Source organism: Homalodisca vitripennis, chromosome X (genome assembly GCF_021130785.1).
Source record: "Homalodisca vitripennis isolate AUS2020 chromosome X, UT_GWSS_2.1, whole genome shotgun sequence".
NCBI lineage: Eukaryota > Metazoa > Arthropoda > Insecta > Hemiptera > Cicadellidae > Homalodisca > Homalodisca vitripennis.
Genome location: NC_060215.1, coordinates 141,105,518 through 141,130,521, shown reverse-complemented (window position 1 = coordinate 141,130,521; position 25,004 = coordinate 141,105,518). Strand labels below are relative to the sequence as shown.

The window sequence follows — 25,004 nt, the reverse complement described above, 5'->3', positions numbered from 1 at the left end:
AAGTGGAAACATATTGTTTTATTTTATTGTTGTTATATTGCTGCTGTTCTAATTCTTTTTTATATAGGACTGGTGTAATTTGATTGGGGTTCTGCCTATTTTTTATTATGGAAATAAATACATTGGGGAAAATTCAATTAAGCTGACTTGAACAGGTGATATCTTTTATTTTGAAGTATTTTAAAATATTGATAAAAATCAATAATTTAGGTAAAATTTTGTAAGGCTAAGATCATTCTGGGATACTTATATATCTAAATAAACATGTTTATTAACCTAAACGTGTTTATTAATGCTTCCTTCATTTTTCAGGTATCTGCGTTGATACAAGTTTATAATTTACTAAAATAAAAAAGAGCAGACATTAAAAAAGAAATTTAATAAAGAAGAAAACAGAAATATTAAAACTAGAATGGATGTATTCAAAGAGATAACAGAAGAACAAAAAGCTATTATTCAAAACATATGTGAACGTTTTAATAAAGAATTTAATAAAAATACCGAAAATCAACATTTGGAGGTAAGAAATTTATTTAAGTGTCACTCATATTACCTAAGAAGCTGATCTTGGACATTGACTACACGTATTTGCTACACGTGAAGGCTTTTACTGGAGCAAAATATGCTTGGTGCCTATACCAAATGTAAACGAAGATAATGATGAGTAGCATAAAATATGCTATTGTTTTTTATACTGTAAAGCTGAGTGATAAAGGCTTATTACAATTTTAGATTACTTTTGTTTACTTGCGTCAAAGGCAAAGTCAAAATCTCTTTATTTACATAGTCTTGAAGATATTTCGATGTATTATATCACGTTAACGTCACTACTAGTCTTGAAGACTATGTAAATAAAGAGATTTTGACTTTGTGCCAATGTTTCTTCTAATCTTCGTAGCACTTCAAAAAGTCATTTTTTGTGATCTTGTTCGACTCTTCCTTCAATGCAGTCTTTATCTCATCAATTGTAGTGTAGCGTCGTCCTCTTCAGCGTCCATGGACCTCTTTAGTTTCAGGAACAAGACAAGTCACAGGGCACCATATCTGGCAAATAGAGTGGATGCGGCATCATTAGTTTATTTGTTTTGGCCAAAGATCCGTGCACAAGTAACGTTGTGTGAGCAGGGGTGTTATCATGGTGCAAAAGTAATTTTTTTCTTCCACAACTCCAAGTGTTTCTGGTGGATTGCTTCACGCAAATTGTGCACAACTTGCAGGTAATATTTCTTATTGACAGTTCTACCCTGTGGCAAGAACTCATGATGCACCACACCCCTGCAATCGAAAAAGATTGTAAGCAAAACTTTCCCAATCGACCAAACTTGACAGGTTTTTTTCAGTCTTGGCTCTGATTTAGCTTTGGTTTCTACGCCATAACCATAAACCCATATTTCGTTATTGGTTATGACCCTCTGGGGCAAATTTAGGTCATTGCGGACAACAGCTCATTAGCGATAGTGATATGCTGCTGTTTTTGGTCGAAATTGAGCAGTTTTAGTACGAAATTTGCGGTAATCAGTCTCATGCTAAATTGTTTGGAAAAATCTAATGGCACAAGTCAATCGATATGTTCAGGTCCTCTGCAACATCTCTAATGGTGATTCGACTATTGGCCAACACTATTTTCTTCATTTCGTCTGTTCTTGATGTCCTCGGGTGTCCGCCACGCTGTTTGTCGTTCACATCATGTTGGTCCTCTGAGAACGTTTAGTAACACCTATAAACGTTGCTTCGGCCCACAGTAGCTTCTCCATAAGCTACAGTCAACATTCGGAATGTGTCCACGCACAGAATGTTGTTTTTAACACAAAATTTGATACAGATTCTTTGATCCATTTCTTCGAATAGGCACAAATCAAAGACAAGCCATCATATGTGCAAGCAAATCAGCTGTCAACAATTAACAGAACATTAAAAATGGCTGAACTTGTTGGCATATGTCAGACACGTGTACCTACATAATGCCATAAAAAACGAATATGCATAATCTGCGGTGATTAAAAAGTTGTGATATTTTTGAAACGGACTTCATATTAACTGACGCTTGTCATGCATGTACATATGTTTATGACAATAGAACATTTTGATTGATTGATTGAACAAAATAAAAAATTTGATTGATTGCATAGTACCTATGTATTTACATTCTTAAATATTAATAAATATCAATAATTTGTATAGAATTTTTTTTAATCAGTCATTTTGAGATTCTTACATATCTAAATAAATGTCTTTCAAAGCAATAAGTAACAATTAGTATAACAAAAATTAGAGTGTTAAAAAATCTTCTGTGACGTCACCACACTTGCATCATTTTTCAGACATCTTCGTCAACAAGAAGTGACACATCAAGAAAAATACAAACAGAAACAAATCTAAGAGATGATACAAATCACTTGGAGGTAAGAAAAGACAATTTATTTCAGTGTAATTCGTATTATCTAAGAGGCTGAGCTATGACCATCCTGGTATTTGCTATAGGTATGTGAAGGCAATTGTTTTACTGGAGCAAAATATGCTTGGTGTCAATAATTTTCAATATGTCTTTTAAATGCAATTTTTTGAGGTTGACATTGGTTAATTTTAGAGACAAACTTTTAAAGAAAAGATCATTTATTTCAGTTGAAATTGTAATAGTAGCTCGTTTAACGTGTTAATCAATGCTTGCTTCATGTTTCAGGCATCTGCGTTAACAAGTCCTAATGTGACAGGAGCAATAAAAAAAACTTCTGCATCCATAAATGAGATAACACAAAGACAAAGAACAAAAATTGAACGAGTATTTGATTGTTTTGATGTAAACAAAATTGGAAAATTAGAAACTAAGTATTTGAAGGTAAGAAAAAATAATGTTTTCAGTACAACTCGTATCACCTAAGAGGCTCACCTTTGACCTTAACATAAGTGTTTCCTATATGTGAAGGCAATGCATATTGGAGCAAAATATGCTTAGTATTTATACAAACTGTAAAAAAAGATAATGTTCGGTAGCATAAAATATGCTATTGTTTTTTATACTGTTACGTTGAGTGATATAGGCTTTTTGTAATTTTGACATACTTTTCCCCTTAAAACCTTACAGAAAAATCCAGAAATCAGACTTATGCAAGTATATGGCAGGCTTAAAAATTTAGTAGTTCTTCTGAATTATCGCTTCAAATCAGCAGTCTCACCAAAAGACCATGATGAGTACTATGCATATGTTGTAAAGCATAAACAGTACAGACTGGAAGTAACAGAAGCTAAGAAGGCTTTCAACATCTCCACCCTTAGGCCTAAGAAGCTATATGCTTCCTACTCAGAAAGTCCAGATAGCATAAACTATTTCTACATAGAGGCTATTGAAGAGTGAAAAACCTTCTGGAGATGGACTTCAATCCTCTGTATATTGCGAATAGGCCTGGACCTATATTAGACTACTGGTTATAAAGGTGCTGCCACTAGATATTATAAAAATAGTAAAAAGTCTAAAGAACTCTAGAAGTCCGGATATGGTGTTCCTTTTTGTTTTTTTTAAAGCGGTGATAAATGTAGAAGCAACCCCCCTATCAACAGTAAAAAACAAGTGGCTTAGTCAAGGTATTTTTTCGGATGCTTTGAAAATTGCCCACATGGTCCCCATCTACAAGAAGGAAAATCCTGAGGAACTGGTGAATTACAGGCCTATTTCAGTCTGCCAGTAGTGATTAAGGTCTTGGAGTCAGTAATGATAAAAAAGCTGGTTGATTTTTTTTAGTCCAACAATTTGCTTAGCAACAATCAACAATCTGCTTAGCATTGCTTCAGGACTGGACACTCCACAATCACTGCCTTATGATCCGTAACATCAAGGATACTGGAAGCTTTTAAGGCTGGTGACTCCATGGCGCTTTTGCTCTGTGACCAGAGCCTAGCATTCGATTGTGTGCCGCATAAAATTATACTTAGCAAGCTAAAATTCTATAGGATCAAAGGAATAATTTACAAAACCTTTTCCCGCTATCTCGAAAATAGACAAAAGAGGGCATCGCTTGGTGGGGCTTCTTCAGGATGTAGGGAAGTCATGCATGGGGTGTCACAATCTTTGCTCTTCTTAATTCTGGTGAATGACTTAAGACTGATGAATGACTTAGGACTGGAAGGCAGGGCGGTGCTGTTTACAGAAGACACTAAGCTTCTGTCCAGAGCAAATTTAATACACTCAGTACTTCAGGAAGCCGAAGACTTGTTAATAGATGCCGAGAAGTGGTTCACCACAAACTAATTACAATTAAATGAAGAAAAGACAACTGTTATTCCATACTCTAAAAATGGAGATGTCGTAGAGGACAGTAATGAGGCTGTAAACTACTCGGTTTCTAGCTGGACCTGAAGTTAAATTGGAATTGTCACATAGACTAAGTTTGCACAAAACTCTCCAGGATTACCTTCTTGCTGAGAAAACTGAGACACATGGTACCAGAGCGGTACTCGATAAGGGTGTACTACACACTTTTTCAAACCAATCTAGTCTATGGTTTTCTGCTCTAGGGCCATTTGTCAGCATGTAGCTGGATACTTATTCTCCAAAAGAAGGCGCTGCACATTATTATATTGTCAGACCATCTGGAGCATTGTAGGCCTATTTTCAAATGCCTTAGGATAACAGTTCAAGGCCAATATGTAATAAACTCTAAAATTTACAATTTGTTGATTCGAACAAATAAATCTTGATTGAACAACTTCCTTTTGTCAAAAGAGTTTAAATACACAGCTTTTAAAAACTATTCCGGTTTCCTTAGGGTATCTCCTTGTTTATACCATAATGTTGAAAAGTAATTTTCAAAACTGAAAAATCATAATGCAAAATGATTGAAATGATAAAGGTAAAAATATAATAAGTCACTGCTACAATATGATTGCATTTCAATCATAACACACCTGCCACATAGACACAAACTAACAACTTGACCACAATTAATGCCTTACGGTGCAGAGGCTTAAGATGTCTGTACGATCTCAATCTAACTCCGTATAGACCAGCTGTGTAGATGTAAACAAAAATGGAAATATTCAATTTTGATTCCATTTTGCTGTGTGCCATAGTACCAGGCAAATGACAGCCATTAACAATGGCTGATGATAATAGCATAATTAATACTCTATAACACTGTGACCGCTAATTCTAACAATAACTTGTTTTCTGTTTTGTATTCCCTCTTATCATATTGACAGTACTTACATCCATCCATGTGCAGTTAATAGAACTAATGAAAAGTCGTTTTCACCTAAATGTGACATCCTTAAACTGAGAGATACCCGGAACCCACCAACACTGTTGAATACTCTGACATGTGAAATACTAGTAGCTAAGTATCTGTAAATCTGCGAGCTATAGCATCTGTTTGAAATATCTCAATTATTGATGCAGCAGAGAGACATTCTTAACCCTTTCCATCCCAGACACTTTTTTTTAATTTGTTCCAAAAATCCTAAGTATTTTTACTAATGACATACCCAAAAATCCCAGGCTCTTTTAGTTCATTTTGTCGTATTTTACTAGAAAACCCATAAAAAAATTTATTTATGAAGCAATTTTAGTAGTTTAAGTGTTATTAGCTTCCTAAATATGTTATATATACTATAAAATAAAATATAAAACGACATGCAAATATTTACAATAACTTTTTTTTAATAATATGTACTTACTAAAAAATATTTTGAGGATTTTTTTACTTTGTTGCGTTGTGGATGGGCATAAAAAAATTATTTAACCAAGATTGATAACACTTTACAAAACCACATTTAACAGTCTTCAAAAAAATCCATACTTCACACTGATATGTTGAGAAATAAAAAAGTTCTGGATTTTTTTTTAATCACTGTAGTTCGGAGTTTTCCCCAGTTATAACAACAATATGGCATATCATGTTCCACTTCTACATAACATATAGTTCTAACCAAATATATTGAATGTCAATAGGCAAACAATGAATTATTTCATATTTTTAACTAAAAAAAAAACTCCTAATCCTAACAAAATAAAAACTAAAAATTACCATCCGAGTCAATAAAATTTTTGTTTTTGTTTACAAACATCTATGGAAAGGATAACATTTAGTGTGCAGGCCCTTTTTGCAGTTAACACAAAATAAAAGTAAACTTGTTTCTTTTCCTTCCAGTTCTTGTACTTTTTGCACTGCACACACAGCAGTTTTTTTCTTTATTTTCTGGTATTTTTTCAAAAAATGATTTTGTACCACCGTTGTTTGCATTACTGGCTTCATTTTGATGAGTACCTAGGCCTACTCCTCTCCCATGTGCCTATTTAACTGTCAATTCACCAACCAAGTTTGATATGTATTGAAGCCTACTTACAGGATTATCTGTGTTGTTTTTGTACAATGTATATAAATTTAAGAGCATTCTAGAAATTATTAAATGTAAGTTTCTTCCAAAATTTGATGGTTTTTCTTTCATTGAAATAATGATATAGCATCTGATCATTTCCATCAATCCCTCCCATAAAGTCATTGTACTCCCTTATCATTTTTGGTTTACTTGTAATACTTCTGTTATTACCCCTCTCAACAACAAGCTGGAATGAAACCCAACAAATACAGCTGATAAAATTCAACACAGTTGATGACACAACACTAAGAGAAAGAAGTAAATAAGTTGTCAATAATAAAACATTATAGCGTAATAAATCGATGTTTTTATAACGGTATATGTTATTGCGAACATTTATATATATAATTTATATAAATATTCCGAGTTAATAAACATTAAAAAAAATTTTTTTTTCTTAACGTCCGGAAAACCGGACGCCGGGATTTTTGCGATGTTTTTCGAACGTCCGGAAAACCGGACGCGGGGATTTTTGCGATGTTTTTCGAACGTCCGGAAAACCGGACGCTGGGATGGAAAGGGTTAATTAAAATATCTGAAAACCATAAATTATCTTCAAATTTCACGATACCGTTCATCAGTCAATAATTATTATTTCACAAAACTTAGGAATAAGAAACACTACAAGCTTCATCATTTAGTAATAGCAAACCCAGGGACATTTTTCATTTCTCATCAGTTGTTCTTAAATCATTTTCAACGGAGCTTTCATCTGTACTGATATATTTTGTTTTAGTTACGAATGTTTTTCCTACTGATTTTAAAATTGCCAAAGTTATACACTATATCAAAAGAGAATCACAAATAAGATATAAATTATTTCCGTCCGATTGTCTTGGCCTTGATAATATCCAAAATATTGTTTGGATTGTATATAACAATTTTTCAGATTTTTATATAATTAAAATTGAGTTACCTGAGGATCCATCTTGGGCCCTCTCTTTTGTCTGCTTTATATTAATAACTTACCAAGGTAATTCTCACTAATGGGCATGATGCAAACAGAACAAAGGTATCACTTTACGCAGATGATATCAGTATTATGTTTCACCATTATAACTTTAATGGTCATTCCAATATTATCTTCTAAACTATGATCAAATCAAATTGAATATTTGATTACGTTATAACAATCGTTACTTAAGTATCTATAAAACGAAGACAAGGAGTTTCATGAGCAAGCCTATACATAAAATCTTTCATATCATATCTTTTTCAAAGATTTTCCAAAAGAATATGCCTATGATCTCAAATTAAGAGTTGCTTCTGAGGAAACACTCTGGATGAGATACCGTGACCTATATGAGTCAAAGCTGAGATACAGCTTAATATTTGAAGTTTCTATAGTACCATAGACTTTAACAGGATTTTCTCACTACAAAAGATAGCGTTGCGATACATTTACAACCACTAGACAGCTGTAGAAAAGAGCGGTTTCTATTAGGAAGGATTTTCACACTACGCAGCCAATTAATATATGACACCACTATTATTATATTTATAAATCAGAATATGTTTTTTATTTCAATGAATTATACATATCTTACACGTAGTAAAAAAACATTGCCAGAGACCAATTCAACTGTCACTGTTTCCAAAAATTCAATTTTTGATTTTAGAAAAAATGTTTGAATTCCCTTCCAAATCATATCAACCAAATGTTCAACTCATTTAAGAAAACTGTTCATGAATTCCTTATTGATAGGGCTTTTTACAATGTTAGAGATGTCCTGGAGTAGGGTAGTGAGGCAGCAGGTCAATGAAGCTCAATTATTTATTACATTTTAGTCGATTGTTACTTGACAATATTATATCACACAATTTTATGTATTCTGCTATATTTTTTTGTTAAAAAAGAACTTAAAATTATATACTACTATAGATCTAGTAACCGATGCATAACTTTCTTTTATCCCTTTACATCTTGTTTATGGAGTTTCTCTCTGGGAAAACCCACTAGGATCAAAATACATTTTTATATGTCAAAAGAAAGCAGTCAGATGAATCCTTGGATTGAGTAGCTCTTGAGACCTACATGCCTCCATTTTGTTAACTTACAAATGTTAACACTGCCAAGCCTCTTTATCTTACAATGTTTAATATATTTAAAAGAGCACTTATCTGAATTTGAGAAATCACGTACATAATTGTGGCATAAGGCGAAATAAAGATATAGAAAATAACTTTTTCCGCTTAGCCTAAACACAAAATAGCTTTTATTACCTTGGTAAAACTGTTACTTTCAGAGTAAAAAATTGTGTCCCTAAAACGTTTTAAAATAGTTATTGTTAAATGGAAGAAAAAAGCATTTTATACTATAAATAAATTTGAACATTCAATAAACGTGAAAATTATATTTCGTATTTTTAATATAAACAACATGTGTTGTAAACTTTCGATTCTAATTGTCTGTGAATTAGTATTAATTGTTTATTTTAAATTAATATGACTATGCCTATTGTAATCATGTTATTTATAGCAATTAAGGATGCCTAATGGCTAATATCCAATTTATAATGTTTCAGTATAATGTATGTATTATTTTTGACATCTAGCCGTTGAAACAAATTACTCCCAATATTTTAAAATTATAAATATAAGAAACAAAACAATTCAGCTTCAGCTTTTGGTGTTTAGTTTGTCATAAGGTTAATGAAAACAAGAATCTTTTAATAACAAACCAAAAGATTAAATTAATCCACCAGTTTTATCTGCTTTTTTTGTTTCAGTGGGCACTAAATGCACTTGGTATTAGGACTGAAAAAGGAGATATTGAAAAAATGCTAAGCGAGACTGAGGATGAAGAATCAGGTATTTTTATTTAATTTATATTGCATTTAATAGTAAGATAGGATGATAAAAAACTGAGCAATATTTGTCTGCCACTTGTGTCTAAGATTAGGGAACTAGATAGCGAACAATCACAACTGTGTCTAAATAGTAAGGACACCATTACACACCTTCTTTATAATAAGTCACAACAGATATTTGGCAACTACTAATGGTTTTCTCAGAACAGGTTAAACGAATAAATGTCCCTTCCAGCGCAGTCGGAAGAAAGGTAGATTTCACATAAGGTTGTCATCTCGAAATGTCAAACTGAAGATGCTTATTAGTTTACATGTCTGATTCGCACAACACTAATGGGACAGTAACCCTCAATGTCGGCATGTCAATATAATCGTAACACTATAAAACATTAAAAGAGTTCTTAATCTTGAAACCTTACTAGATAAAAACTTATACAACCATATCAATTTCTTTGTAAAAATATGGACTTGATTAGGTTACAATTAATCTGAAAATCATGTTTTGTAAACATATTCACGGTTCAAACCTACGATGGTTCAATTGTATACCCCTAATAACTTTTGAAATGGCCACCATCTCAAAACCTAAAAAGTTATTAAAAAATAAGTAAGCATAAATGCTTGTAATTACTTGACTACTTTATCAAAAGTTTCAGTTTTGATTTATCTTGTGAAATAATTAAGATACAAATTTTTCCCAAAAAGGAATGACCGTTATCTTAAAACGTTTAATTGGTTAAAACTGAATAATGAACTCATCTGAATCTAAGAGAATACTACATACAATTGAGAAAACAGATTGAATTCGCAAATTAAATCAGCAAAATTTAACTTATTACAGATCAAAAATTATCAGTAGTAAGAATAATCCGAAACTTTTTTGGCAAATAATAAATGAATTATCTGGGAGGGTGAATAAAAAAAACAGTTTCCCCATTACACAATTTACAGGTGATAAAACCATGAACTCGGACTCTGACGTGAAACTGCAGTGTCGACAGGTGGCTGAAGAATTTAATAATTATTTTGCACAAGTAGGTTACAATTAGCTCGGGCTATTGACTCGAGCGGATCCACCTGTCGTTGATGACAATGACTATACGGTTAACACAGAATTCTCAATTCATCACACTATCACTGAGGACAGAACTTCACGGGTACGTTTACTAGCATGCGTGGTGGCTCAGCTCCGGGGTATGATTGTATATCTGCGTCCCTCTTGATTGAAAATTATCATTTCCTCTGCATTCCGCTTCTTCACATAGTTAATTTAAGTATACGTAACAGGCAAATTTCCAGATGTTTTCAAGATCGCCAAAGTCATTCCATTATTTTAAAGCGGATGACGTACCCTGATGTCAAACTACAGACCGATTAGCATGTTAAGTGTATTTTTCCAAAGTCTTGGAGAAGGTAGTTAAAAGACCAATTAGTCTCTTATTTAGAAGAGGAATGATATATTAAGTGACTGTCAATTCGGGTTTAGAAAATCTAAAAATATCGCAGATGCCTTTTTTTAAATATCTCTAAGAGTCTGAGAACGAAGCAATGGACAATCTAACAAAAAATATTTATTGGGCATTCCTCGATTTAGCCAAAGCAATTTGATTCAGTTGATAGATACAAATTACTCCCAAAAATTAAAATTAGTTTGGAATAAAAAATAATTCATTTAATTGGTTTGATAGTTATCTCGAAAATCGTAGGCAAATAACCACAATTAACGGAATCAATAGTAATCTGGCATCTGTAAATTATGGAGTAATCCAGGGTAGCACTTTAGGTCCTATTCTGTTTTTAATCTATATAAATAATATTTCTAAAATTAGAATTTCTGGGAAGCTTTCACTTTTTGCAGATGATACTGCTCTATTTTTTGAGGGGTCCAATTGGGAAGAAGTTTTCCAAAAAGCGCATAGTGACCTTTATCTAATAAAAAAATGGTTTGATCAAAAATTTGCTTTCCTTAAAATATATCTAAGTCTAAATTTATGCCTATTGCCCTGAGAGACAGCAGTGACACTCTAATTAATTTAATTAAACTACACACGTGTGGTAATCCCACAAGTCTGGTTTGTAATTGCGGATCTTTAGAAAGGGTTGATAATTATAAATATTTAGGGTTATATTGGACAAAAGAATGAATTCATCTGCTCATGTTCATTATGTTAATGGTTAGACTTAGAAAAACTCATTTATGCTTTTCGTCAACTGCATGAATTTTTAACTTTAGAAGAAATAAGAGTAGCTTATTTTCGCATATGTTCAATCGCTTTTAGAGGGGGGATCATAATGTGGGGTGCTAGTTATAGAACTATTTTAAATCCACTGTTTGTAACTCAGAAAGCAATACTTAAAGCAGCACTGGGAAAAAATAGGCATTACGCATCGGAGGCGCTGTTCACCGAAATGGATGTTTTTGGATATAAGACAGCTGTTTGTTAGAGTAGTTGTTGTATATATTTTCAAAAATTACAGAAGTATATTCGAATTTCCAACTCACCATTACGCAACAAGAAATTTTACATCCTCCATATTTACACCCAGGCTAAATAGAACCTTTTCAAAAAACAAATACATTTTATGTTTCTCACATTATTTATAGAAATTTACCGGACTTTTCTCAAGGATATGTTTTTATATAAACTATCAACTTATAAAATAAAAGTAAAAAAACTGGTTAAAAAGTGTAGGTCGTGATTATATGGAAAGGATTATAACATCTGATTACAGAATTTAATGTCCAAAATTGGATTACAGGATGGGAGCGTGCTTTTATAATTGTGATCGCATGGTAATAGTTGTGTGTGTGTGTGTGTGTGTGTGTGTGTGTGTGTGTGTGGGGGGGGGGGGGTGTTATGTGGGGTTTGTGCGTGTGAGTGTGAGCGTGTGGTGTTAGTGGCCAGCGTGGTAGATAGAGGTACGGGGTAAGATTAGTTGGGGTAGGCTAATTGAAAGGAGGGGCAGAGGCCTCTAGCATTGTCCTGACTGAGGAGTCCGTTTGTCTGTCGGTTTTTTATTTCTTATCAACTAATATTTCGTCGTTTATCCTTATTTTAATTACCTACAATCACTGATAAGTATGTTTGTTATTGCGTCTCTTCTTTAACCTCATATTGATTTTTCTTCTTTACCACTATGAGCGTTATCAGTATTTATATTTATTAAATGAATTATTTTTCTATATATATATTTTTTTCTAAACAACATTATTTTAACATCATATTTCCCTAAGAAAATAATTTTTGAATTAATGGGACTCATTCTCTCACGCACAGGTGCTATGCACCTATGTGAGGAAACATTTCCACAATCATTAGAGCAGTCTATATATATAAGTATTTAATTTGTTAGTAGTTTTATGTTTTGGTGTTAATTACTAAAGTAATTTTATATTATAAATGTAAAATTGTGCTCCTATGATTTCTAAATTTTTTGTACCATAATGGAAATAAAGATGTTTTTGATTGATTGATTGATTGATCTACGCTATGCACATATACTACGTATAAAGTTCGGTCTGAATTTATTAATAAATATAATAGTTATTCTTCAGGTAATCATAACACCCCTATCTTTAAGCCCCCTGACGTACTTAGAGTACACAAATTCAAGTCCACTTTCAGCACTGCTGTGAGAAGTGGGAAAACCTAATAAAGCAGTTTGTGGCTTCTCAAGGGAACTACTTTGAAGGAGATAGAGTTCATATATAAATATATTTTAAATAATATGTATTAACGAAACAGTCTCATTACTTTATTTACAGATCTCATACATACATCCATATATATTATATAAACTTTTGGATTATGGTGGTTTTGAATTCTGGAGGTCATGATTGGAGAAAATCCATAACAGTTCCTAAAAATTCTGTTATGGGGGAATTGCAATTGGCAGATTTTTTTTATGAAATCTACATAAATGTTCTCAACACAAGGTGTATTAAATTGTTACCCAATTCTTGCAGTTACAAAAGTAGTAACCAATTGTTGGACACAATAAGGTAAAATAGGAGAGTAGTTATATAAATATGTTACTGACATTAGGTCTGCTGGCTGGGAAGTCACAATGGTTTTGTCTATATCTGATATTGAGGTTGGAAGGTTTAAAGATTTGGTGCTCCACTGGTGGGCAGTTACCATACTTCTGAATTAACAGTTGTATTGGGAACTGGATGTATTTTGGCAGTTCAAGATTGGCCTAAATTTATATTGTGAAGAATTCTAGATGGAAAGGATTTGTCAGAGTTTTGAATCTTTCTGTAACGTCTATGACCGTTAATACGTTTAAAGAGGGCTTTAGAGATTAGGCCTACGCATTGGTGAATTCAGTGTACTTGGTAAATCACATTGCTTCAGTCAAAGGTATGATTAGCAAATTCCTTGTAAATATGTGCAGGAAAGAGACATTTTAGTAACTGGTACAACCGTTGCAGACTTGAGAGAAGGTAACAGAAACACAAAGTATTTGCATGTACTCCCATTACAGTGGAACACATAAACTGTCGGATACTTGATATCCAATATAGATTAATGTTACTATAGTGACGATGAATACAGAGTACTTTACTTATTCAATTCTTAGAGGCATCGGTACAAATTAATTGATCTCTTTTAGTGCCACTACCATTTCCACAAGTCAAGCATATTTTTTAACAGTAATTTAATCATTCTTTTTTGTTTCATCATGTGAAAGAGCATGTAAAACTAAATAAAAATCATACTTAATTCATTATTGTATCTCATAATATCGCAATACAAAACAAATATGAACAAAAGCCATTTTGTACAATCCTATCAAAAGTTCAGAATTAATAGCGCTATTAGGAGACGTGAGAAAAGTCAGTAACAATTGATAGTTTTAATTCTCTGAGAAAGCCGTAAACTGAATGATTAGTTGAAACAAAAATGTGATATTTGAAATAATAATAAAATATAGATAGTCTATATAGATGCCGGCAATTTATGCTTATTTTATATTATCTACTAAGTAAAGCTGCGCACTGAAAGGGAGTATAAATACTGTTATTGCAGTGATAATGAATATACAGTACTTTACTTATTCAATTCTTAGAGAAATTGGTACAAATTAATCTAGACACATTGTAACTGATGAGATAAAAATAATACTTTTGAAACTATACTGTTTTAAGTTTGTTGGACAATTTTGTTGATACAAAAGTGAAGGAACAATTATGTGATAGCAATGTAGTTTTAAATATTCATAAATAAAAAAGTTCAAAAATTAAAATTTTGATAATTGAAAAATCCTTTCTCTGAATTTAAAAACAAAGAACATGAAGAACTGCACATAAGATGTCAAGTCTAATAAAAATCAAATCATGAAAGTTTGCTTGGAGCAGACTGAAATTTCATCATTTGTAAATATTTCAGGTTTTAACAAGTCTGATTTTTTTCAATGCTATTGGTCCTAATATATTGTTAAACCTTTTGCCTTTAAGGTATAGATCTGTAACAGTCTATGTAATTGGTTAATATCCAAAGTGTTAAGTAAATTTTACAGAATTCTATCTTACTAAATAATTAATTAATTACAAATTTAAATAATGTACACCATAACAGTATATAATTTTACCATTATTTGTGGCAATTTTATTAAGTATTTGTGAAACAATTGGTTTCTATAGAAAATTAGTTTTTTAAAAGCATCACAACCATAGGTTTAAACTTATTTTACACATATTATTTTATGAGATTTTTGACAAGATTTTAAACTAGGTAATCTATCCCCCTCCCTATCATCTGGACTCAGCCTTGTGTTGTTGTTCACTAACAAGAAAACATATATTTGGAGGGCAGAAATTGAATCTACTAAAATATCCAATGCAATTAATGTGCACAGTAGAGTAAACGGCTAGTTTTTCACATATTAAGTTTTTTATTTTTTTATTCAGTGTTTGACTATTTTCAGAAACGCTATCCTATGAAGAATTTATATACCTTGTGGCTCCAATGATAGCCAAAATGAAGGCCAAAAAGATGGCCAAAAAGATGGCCAAAAAGAAGCGCAAGGGAAGCCAAGAATAATAATGATGAATCATGTGATGATGATAATACTACAAAAATTTGGATTAATCCTTTAAAACGTGCTGCAGAGTGTTGGCAAAAATATGTCACACAACTTCGAGTGGTAAGTCGTATTATATTTCCTAAACCAATGTAAAACGAGGCAAAGAATTGAAATTTAATTTTTCAAAATAAAAATCTTTTTTCACATTTAAATCATGGACATAACATACAGCACAGAACACCTAATTTCAGACCATTTCAGACTCAACCTTTTCAAAAACTAAATTTAAAAATATATATAAAAATAACTGTGTCTGAAACACAACAGGTAACTACAGGTAAACTTCAAGGATGACCTATATATAGGTAATATATACAGGGTGATTCAGGTAGTGTTAGCAGGACTTTTTGAGCCTATTGTACCAAAAAATTAATAAAAAAAGTTCATATAAACAGAGGTCAGGAAATGCTTTGTTACTGAGTAACGGCCAACAAAAGATTTCACCCACAATTTAGTACCCGAGGTTAAATGATGATTTACTGGGAGTTTGGGAAGAGGGATTTTGAGGCACAAAACTAATAAACAAGTATCCAGTTCTTTGTATTGTATTTCACTGCATTCTTGGGAACTATTACAGACCAGGTAACAAATAATATCCACTTCTCACAACATTTCATTGTTAATCAGCTGATTTGTGATACTAACTTACCAAATCATAATTTACCTTGTTTGAAGGTTAAGTGACAAAGATGTAGGTATATGATGTAACTGTTTGGATAATCTTGAACAGCAGTAGTGCAATTAGATTTTAAATATCAAAATTTACTTTATTTCAAACTTTAATTTCAATTTAATTTATCAGTAGAGTTTGTTATTAAATTGTGGAATTAACATTTATTCCACTGCAAAATGTCTATTTTTTGCTCGGTAAAGTGTTGGTAGTAAAATTGGATTTTTAAAACAATTATTTCATTGTAATTGCCTTATTGTACATAATTTTCTTCAGTATAAAATATTCTACAAGTTTCTCAGAAAATTTTCTTGTTTTTATTACCAATTTGGCAAATTAATTGTACGTTAAACATACAAAATCGTTTTTCGAATGCTCTTTTTTGTGTTTAACATAGTACATCTTAAAAAAACAAGAGAGACACGGTTATGGATCAAACTTTATTCAATTTATCGTGTCAAAAACCATTAGAAAAAACTGCATTATTCTCTAAATTCCTCTTCCCAAACTTCCAGCAAATGATCATTTAACCTCGGGTACTACTACATTGCGTCTATGTTTATATGAACATGCGTAGTATATATTAATGTGAACTTTTTTCATTATTTTTATATAGTGCAATAAGCTCAGAAAGTGCCGGTAACACTACTCGATTCACCCTGTATATGCAATATGTGCTCAGTGCACATTTTCCACAACTATAGACAAATCTGATTTAAATTCAAAATTAAATGAAACTTATAAAAAAGTGTGAAATGTATTAAGAAAGTAACACTTAATTAGAGAATATGTTATTCCTCACATTTAAGTTAGAATACTATCACAAACAAAACCAACAACTTAACCTGAGTGCCTCAGCTTATATTGGCTTTATCTGTTGTTGCTTGTTCAGTACTTGTTTTGTCTTCACAGTCATTTCTTGATTGGTTGTGATAAGGACTCACATTATTTCCACAATAAATGTGTGTAGTATATCTTGCATTTGAATCATAACATCATTGACTAAATGAACAACAACAGTCCAGTATTTGCAGTTCAAGTTAGAGTTATTGAGTTGTATTAGTTTATTTCTATTGTTTTTTGCTCAGCTTTCAATGCATTTGTCTATGAAGTTAATCTCTTATAGTTAACAGTCATATAAAGTGATTTGATTTAATGTAGTAAAATTACAAATACCTGGGTTTAAAATATTTCACAAAATGCAATAAGTTTGTGAATACAAGAATAATTACTTAAGACTACTTAGTGAAGATTTTTAGTGGTTCCATATATAAAACCTAAATAGAAAAAAGTCAGAATATAAAATTTAGTTGGCTTTAAATAAAAAATAAAACAACTACTAAGAAAATCCTGGAAAAACAAAAAATTTATTGGATTGCTAAGTAGTGAAACACTAATTGTTTGAAATTCAGAACTTACACAGACCAAGTACTGTTAAAACAAAGATAGACTAAACAGGCAAAGCCTTATAAAATGAGGCACTCAAAACAAAGAATTAAATTGTCTTTTCTTCAGATTAATAAAACATTCACCTAATGTGTCCAAGTTAAGAGCTTGTGCACGTTTATGCACTATACTAAAAACCACTTGAGACGGATTTTGGACATTTAGATCCGTAGATACATTTTGATTTATATCAAGTTCGAAAACGACTTGTAAAAAGTGCATCATATATAATATAAATAACCAAACCACAAATGAAAAATAGTTCAATTTTTAATCCTTCTGATGGCAATGAGTCCTTTCTCGATGAGCTAATGTGCCTGTATCTGTCGCTAAACACTAAGGAATTGGCATACTTTACAATCTAAACAGCCTACACAACATTCAGAGTAGATCAGTCTCTTAAGAGGAAATAATTGCCAGTAACAGAAATAATATATTTGCATTTAATTTGTATTTTCTTTCAATAAGGAAATACGTGTAAAAAGGATAAACTGACATATTTTTGATATTAGGTTAATCTTCTACAATATCTTACTTTGAAAAACTAACATTAAGATAAAGTTAAAACAGGACATATGTTTCTAGAGACTTCCATTGTTTCAGTTAGATTTGAAGATGTTAGGGTTAATTTTCTCAGAGAGCACAAAATAGAAGTGTAATAGATTGACTGCCAAAAACAATTGTATCGTGAAGACCATCTTGTAGGGCACATTTTTAGGGCTACTTGAATAATGGATGAGTCTTTTGGTATACCACCTTGCTAATCGGTCACTAAAAACACATATACAGGGTGTTGAGAGAGGTTGGCAAAACTTCAGGATAGACACAGGGTAGACACAAAAAAGGCAAAAAAGTTCATATGAGCATATGTCCTATCTCGCTTCGTTTAGCTGTCTGTCCATATGTGTTCTTATTTGAAAAATTATATCTCAGAAGCCGTTGCAGCAAATAACATGAAACTTGTCAGTTATGTTGAGCTTATTAAAGGCAAAATAAAAAAAATACCTATTATCATTTTTCATTTCAAAATTGCAAAATTTAAAATAGTTCAAACTTTGACATACCAAAAACTGTTATTCCCACGTACAAAGTGCTTGAATAATTATTTATTGCAAATTTAATGACAAAACTAACAATACCATATTTGTTAAAACTGGTTGAGAAATAAAATAATTACATCAATTTTAGTTGGTGAGTGTTTATGCTTTCTTACATGTAGAACTTGTATTCTTAAGTACAACTCATATGCTACGTGATTTAAAAGATATAATGTTCAATAACAATTACAAAATTCAGCTCTAGTTTGAAATGCATTTTTTGGTGTTACGGCTTGGATTTTATGCCACTGCAATATTGGTAGGTTATCTAAATATTGTCATAAAATGCAGTATTCTGTACTATAATAAGTCAATGTTTTACAATGTCATAATTTTTTGGACCATGAGGAAAATCATGTCCAAAAAATGGTTATATAAAGTACTACTTATACTTTATATGGTTATTGGGACCATTGTGGCAAGTCAGATGATAAAAAGTCAGAATACCCAAAGATTAAATAACCCATACTACATCTTGATTTGGTAGTTGCCAAAGTAATTTTAATGGAAAAGCATTGTTGCTCCCTATAAAAAGTGTTTAGCAAGTTGACACCTTAAAACTTACAGATATTATAGTGGAAATAATGTTATTATTCAATTTAAATACATTCTTAATTGCGTAAGGATGTGTACATTACTTAACTTTTGTGCAGTTACTGTTCAAAGATTAGATAGATCAATGAATTTGGTTCACGCTTACTTGCCGCATCAAATACTTTGTAAATAAGTCGATCAATAATATTATTTAGTGCTTACCCGTACTATCCTATTTTATACAATGTTAAAATTTGCATCATGACGGAGTCCGATGCAATAGTCTGATATTTTAGAGGTCCAAATAACTGATTGTCTACTTTACTTGTAAATAATAGTTGTAACTTTAACGAAATATACGTAAAGTTAATAAAGAAATTTTTACAACGACAATTCAGCTTCAGTTTCGGTACACAATGGATACCGTAACAATTTCTATCTCTGATTTCATCAGCAACAACATTAATTTTAATGGTATTTTTTATTGTGTGTTTCAGTGCTTATATATGTTCTTCCAATTATTGCATTTATTATCTAAATGTCACAAAGTATTTGATATTTTGCTGATATTGAATATTATAATATCATTAGCATTATAATGGAAACTGTATTATGTTATTGCAGGAAGACACACAGTCTCCGGAGCGTGATGTAGCTGGAAATATAAGCCCACAAGAGGATGAATCTCCGAAGCGTGATGTAGCTGGAAATATAAGCCCACAAGAGGATGAATCTCCGAAGCGTGATGTAGCTGGAAATATAAGCCCACAAGAGGATGAATCTCCGAAGCGTGATGTAGCTGGAAATATAAGCCCACAAGAGGATGAATCTCCGAAGCGTGATGTAGCTGGAAATACAAGCCCACAAGAGGATGAAGTAGATTAAATGTAGTACCTATCAATGTAGTTTTACCACTATTACTTTATGCTTTTATTGTTAAATACGTAATTTTATATGCATAGTCATAAAATGCAGTATTCAGTATTATAATAAGTCAATGTTTTACAATACTGTGTTATCATTTTTTGTTTGGACATTTGACTCCACAGTGGCAGTGTATCATAAAATATAAATGATGGCCGGCAAAAATGTTAAAATCCGTAAAATTAAATTATGTTAATAATTATACTTATAGCCATTACATTCCAAAGATTCATATATTCTTGTCACTGAAAGTCCATAGATTTAATTATAAATATAAATAAGAGTTATGTTATCTTTATGCCATTTCTTTTTTATTGCATATAATCTTGTAAATAAAAGTTTTTTTTAAACAAAGTTGTTATTTAATTTACTTACAACTCCAACCATACATGTATCGAGGATGGAAAAAAAACTTCACAGTAATGAATAATATATAGTTTAAATAGAAAACAATTGGGGAAAGGCCAGTTTGCAAATGGAACATGGGTAAAAAACTTTTGGAAATTGAGGAAACCATTTTGTATGGATAAGAGACTTTGTTTCTGATTGAATTAACTCTGAGATAGAATCTACAGGACTATGTGGTACAAACAGGTTATGTTTATAGCAATAAATCTCGTAAATATTAGTTGTTGAATTATTAATTATTCATAGCCAGCTGTTCCAACAGTTGTACCACTACAAAACCAAATGTTTAGGTTAACCAAATTATCAACAGAATATGAGGAATAATAAGACTTTTGATCGCATATATGATAGCAATAATGTTTTGACAAGAAACAATTTGGATTTGGAGTGTCCTAGGCCCTCTGCAGGCAAGTTAGAACAAAGGACATTTTTATTTTGAAGATAAAATACGGCGGCGCTATATTGGATCTGGTTTGTGATTAACAGGACACTTTGGAACTGAAGATAACTTTTAAATTAGGTTTTAACACATAAAACAGATATTTAGGGACTAAAAACATGTTTTTTCAATAGAGAGATAAACTACGAAACACTGAGAAAAAAAATCTAAATTATAACAAAATTTATAACAGACACTTTGTTTCTGAGCACCTCATTTATAAAATAGCTAATTAATGTAGTGCTTAAATCAAAATAAACCTATAAAACACTCATATTTTCCCCACTCCGACATTCTGGAGTTAGGAGTGTGAATGTAGCATGACTAATACAAAATGTATGTCTGAATGTGTTTGTGTATGGGTAGGTTAGAAAGATAAAACGATGATACTTGCAACACAATTATAATGTATTATTACAGTAAAGAAGTTATTATTATTACATCATAGGTGCTATTTATACTACATCAAAAGAAGCACTAGTCTAAGTACTTCATTTTTTTATTGCTTGAAGGGGTTTAACTCATAATGTCAAAATATCAACTGAGATAAATACATATAATTAATTGTCATTTATATTCTTTACAGTTTCCGTTATTAAATAAATGTTTTTGTGATTTATTCATATTGCTATAACTCTTCTAATATTTAAGACTCAAAATAAAACTTTGAACTTTATTGCTGCATGACAAAAATTGGTGTTACACTTCACTTGGTTCTTAATGGAATCAACCGCATTACCATTATTTATTCATTTAAAATGAACAAAATACAATCTGACATAAAAGGCAAAAAACAAATATTACTGACTAAACTAGTTTTTAGCCAAGCATTGTATTTCAGCCCTATATACTAATTTAAAATTCCCTCCAGTGTCATCATAATCACTAGGTTCCAGAGCTCGAACCTTAGTAAATTAATATACCCCAAGAGGGTACTGGGCAACCTTATATATGTCCAGGATCACTAACCACAAATGTCGAGATTCTGGGATGCAAGGGTAGATCGATATGACTAATCTTCTGCGGGAGATGACTGTTGGAGTTGGTGAGGCTCCCTAAGTGTCAAAGATTCTTGCTAGTCTACACATAAGTGCGTGCCCCCCTGCCTGCTTTGACTGGTTCAGAGCTGGCTTCCCCTTCTTCCGAGGAAACATGACTGAGATTAATACCCTAAATTCTTTCTCATGGATCTTGACAGGAGATGGCCCCTACTCCCAACCTTAACCATCCTGAATATCCTGTCACTCTGGGAGCAGCATAAAGGTCCATTTAGGACAATTTCTAAGCTTCTAAATTTTTTAGGACAAGAGAACTAAAAAATGTATATAGATAAATGTAGTCCACCTCTAAAAACATTGTGAATTTTCCACACAGATTCTCCAAACTGCTTTATACTAGTTTCAGGATTTTAATGAACTCTATTAGGAATACCTTTCATAGCAGACACTTCATAATCTGGATCTACTTCATTATTTCTTTCCTTTTTTTTGAACGCAAGCAATTGCTGGTAAACTTGAGTACTTGGAATGATACAATCAGAGTATATGATATGATACTCTCTCTGGGGTGGTGATACATTCCCATCACACAATCCATAGACTCAATGCAATTTCAGCATATTCTCGAATTGACGGAGAACGAGTACACTACCCATTTGTGACTGGCCAAAATTCATGTTAATAGAACTTTATTACCTTGTTAGTTATTAGCAAGGGTGGCCCATGCAAAACCTTATTTTGGTGCCCCCCAAATCTCCAAACCCTACCCATTCCATTTTTGAAACCACTCTATAACATTTATTTGCTTGTACCACATTTTTTGTTGTACAATTTTTCCGCTCTGTAACAACACACAATCTTAACTTTTTAACAGTTGTACAAAAGCTTTAGTATGTACTTGTTATAAGTGAAGATTGGAGACACAGTTGATAGTGAGCGCATGCACTACACAGCAGGATTGAGACTGAGGAGAAATTAACTCATTCATTCATATGTTATGATGACCCTCATAGAGTATTGACTTTTTTATTAGTGAGTATTTAAGATTCAACTGAAAAAATACCATCAAAATTTAAAACATTTCCTTAAAGGAGTGAAAAAATATAACTAACCCGAAACTCATCTCAGATGTATTAATAACTATTTTGTAAATGTTGTAGAAACTTTAACTACAAATAATTGTAGGCCTTCTGGAAATGAAAATAATGAAATATTTCTTACTGATATGGATAACTATCACTGTATAAGAGAGAATTTTAATGTTACGTTGGCACAGAAGAGGTGGAAAAAATTATTACTTTACTGAAAAACAAAAATTCTGTTGGCTATTTTTTTTCAGGAATTTCCTGGACCAACTCAAAATATTATAAATTATATCAATTTACAAGAAAAATTATACAAAAACTACATCAAATTACAGACATATTTCCATTCTTCCCGTATGATCAAAACATACGAAAAAATTGCAAATAAACAATTTAAAATCTATTTAGATAACTTAACAGACTCAACAATATTCAATATGACCTGGAAAATTCGTATTAATTGATGCAATCTCATTCATAGAATCAGATAATATTCACTCTTACTTGTGTTTCGGTATATGTCTTTTTGGTTCTGCAGCAAAGAAAAATATGGATAGTATTCTAACAACAAAAAAGGGCAATAAGAATTATACTAAAGTTGAAATATAACGAAACATCAAAAGAGCATTTTCAAACTTTACAAATTTTAAATGTATGGGACAATATATCCTTGACTCAATTCTTATTGCCAAAAATAATCTAATTACTCACGAGACCAATTACCAATCTCCACCCTACATTACAAAAAAAATAAAATAAAAGAATAAAGAAATAAAAGAAACATAATCAAAACTCGGCACAATTTGAAAATGTATGAAAGAAAACAAAGCTTTACGAGAATGAAATGTATGAAACAGTTACCTCAGAACATTACAGATGAAGCAAATTTAAACATATTAAACAGAGACTGAAATGTTTCTAATGGATAAACTATAAACTCTTTAGGAGAATATTTTTCCACCTCCTTGTAGAATCAAACTATAAAGTAAAAGTATTTTAGCTTTATTAAATATGTATAGTTTGTTAAACAGAATCACTCAAGAACAGATTAAAGTAAATGGCTTAGAATTTTTACTTTGCTACCAGTCAGTGGGCTGGTAAAAGTCTTCTTTTGGTTGTCTATCTGTCTACAAATATTTCAAAAATGAAATGTGCTAAAGAACTGAAATTTTCGATGAAGCTTCATGTCTACAAAGGCAAGATTTGTTCAATGATGGTGCACATCTGTATATGGGATATTCTGATTAGTGAAACTTATTGCTCAGTGGACTATCTTGATGTCTAATAATTGAACTTTAAACCTGAAATTTGGATTAATTTAATTTCTATCAAGTTCAAAAATGGTGATTTGGCTGATCTGTAATAAAGATTATCCAGGGAATACCTCGAGATCACATTGAGGTATATGCCTGAAATTTTAATGAAACTTCTGCATGAATAGGTTGGCCGTTCTATAGTCAATTCATATTTGGCAACAGCATATTTAGTCAAACATTTAGGTATTGCCATAAATCTGCAATTTTCCAATATCTATGTCTCAAATTTCCCTAGAGTATTTATTTTTCTTAACATAAATTGTGTCTCAATTTTATGTAAAAGTAGCTGTTTCTTGTTAAAATGAAACTGTTAGTAAGTTTTCTGACTCTTTTTTTTTATTTAAATGTGGGCAGGGAAAATTCAAAATTTATGGTAGATAAAATTCTTGTATTTAACAAATAGTAACTATCCGATCTTGCTCAGTTGTCACCTATACCTGTGTCTGTCGTAGTATTAATGTAGTATAACTTTCACTTCATTTTGCTGTTGGAAACCATACTGATAGTACTATTAGTTTGTATTGTATTCATTTTTTTTTATTATTATTTATAAGGGCATAAAACACGGAGGTTATCAATGCCCGTGTATTGTATTCAAGTATCCAACTTTAAAAACGATTATTAAATAATCTGAAAAAATTATCAAACAGGAAGGATATTATTGAAGAAATAATATTGGCCATTGGGAATACTTCAGAATGGGTTTGACAAAAATACTTATGATTGTATTAAAATTGGTATAGAGGAATGGAAAAAGAATATGCATAAGGTCTGATAAGAAAATTATTAATAAACCTGTTGACAATGGAAGTGTGCAT

General features: G+C 31.6%; 2 protein-coding genes across 3 annotated transcripts in view; one reads left to right on the top strand and one right to left on the bottom strand.

Annotated features, from left to right (window-relative positions):
* LOC124369924 (xanthine dehydrogenase-like) overlaps positions 1-25,004 on the bottom strand; it is a 292,507-nt gene that overhangs the window by 207,993 nt on the left and 59,510 nt on the right. The gene's annotated exons all lie outside the window — the stretch shown is intronic.
* Positions 320-19,764, top strand: LOC124369925 (centrin-2-like). Its single transcript, XM_046828120.1, has 6 exons — positions 320-520; positions 2,322-2,402; positions 2,681-2,836; positions 9,099-9,180; positions 15,111-15,329; positions 19,641-19,764. Exons 1-5 carry the CDS (start codon positions 413-415, stop codon positions 15,224-15,226), a joined length of 543 nt encoding a protein of 180 aa, XP_046684076.1. The 5' UTR covers positions 320-412; the 3' UTR covers positions 15,227-15,329; positions 19,641-19,764.

Bases quoted from the DNA above. Each gene is read 5' to 3' on its own strand.
- LOC124369925 (XM_046828120.1), top strand. From the start codon at position 413: ATGGATGTATTCAAAGAGATAACAGAAGAACAAAAAGCTATTATTCAA. The intron at 2,403-2,680 runs GTAAGAAAAGAC...TTCATGTTTCAG, and splicing joins ATGATACAAATCACTTGGAG to GCATCTGCGTTAACAAGTCC. The intron at 9,181-15,110 runs GTATTTTTATTT...GACTATTTTCAG, and splicing joins GACTGAGGATGAAGAATCAG to AAACGCTATCCTATGAAGAA.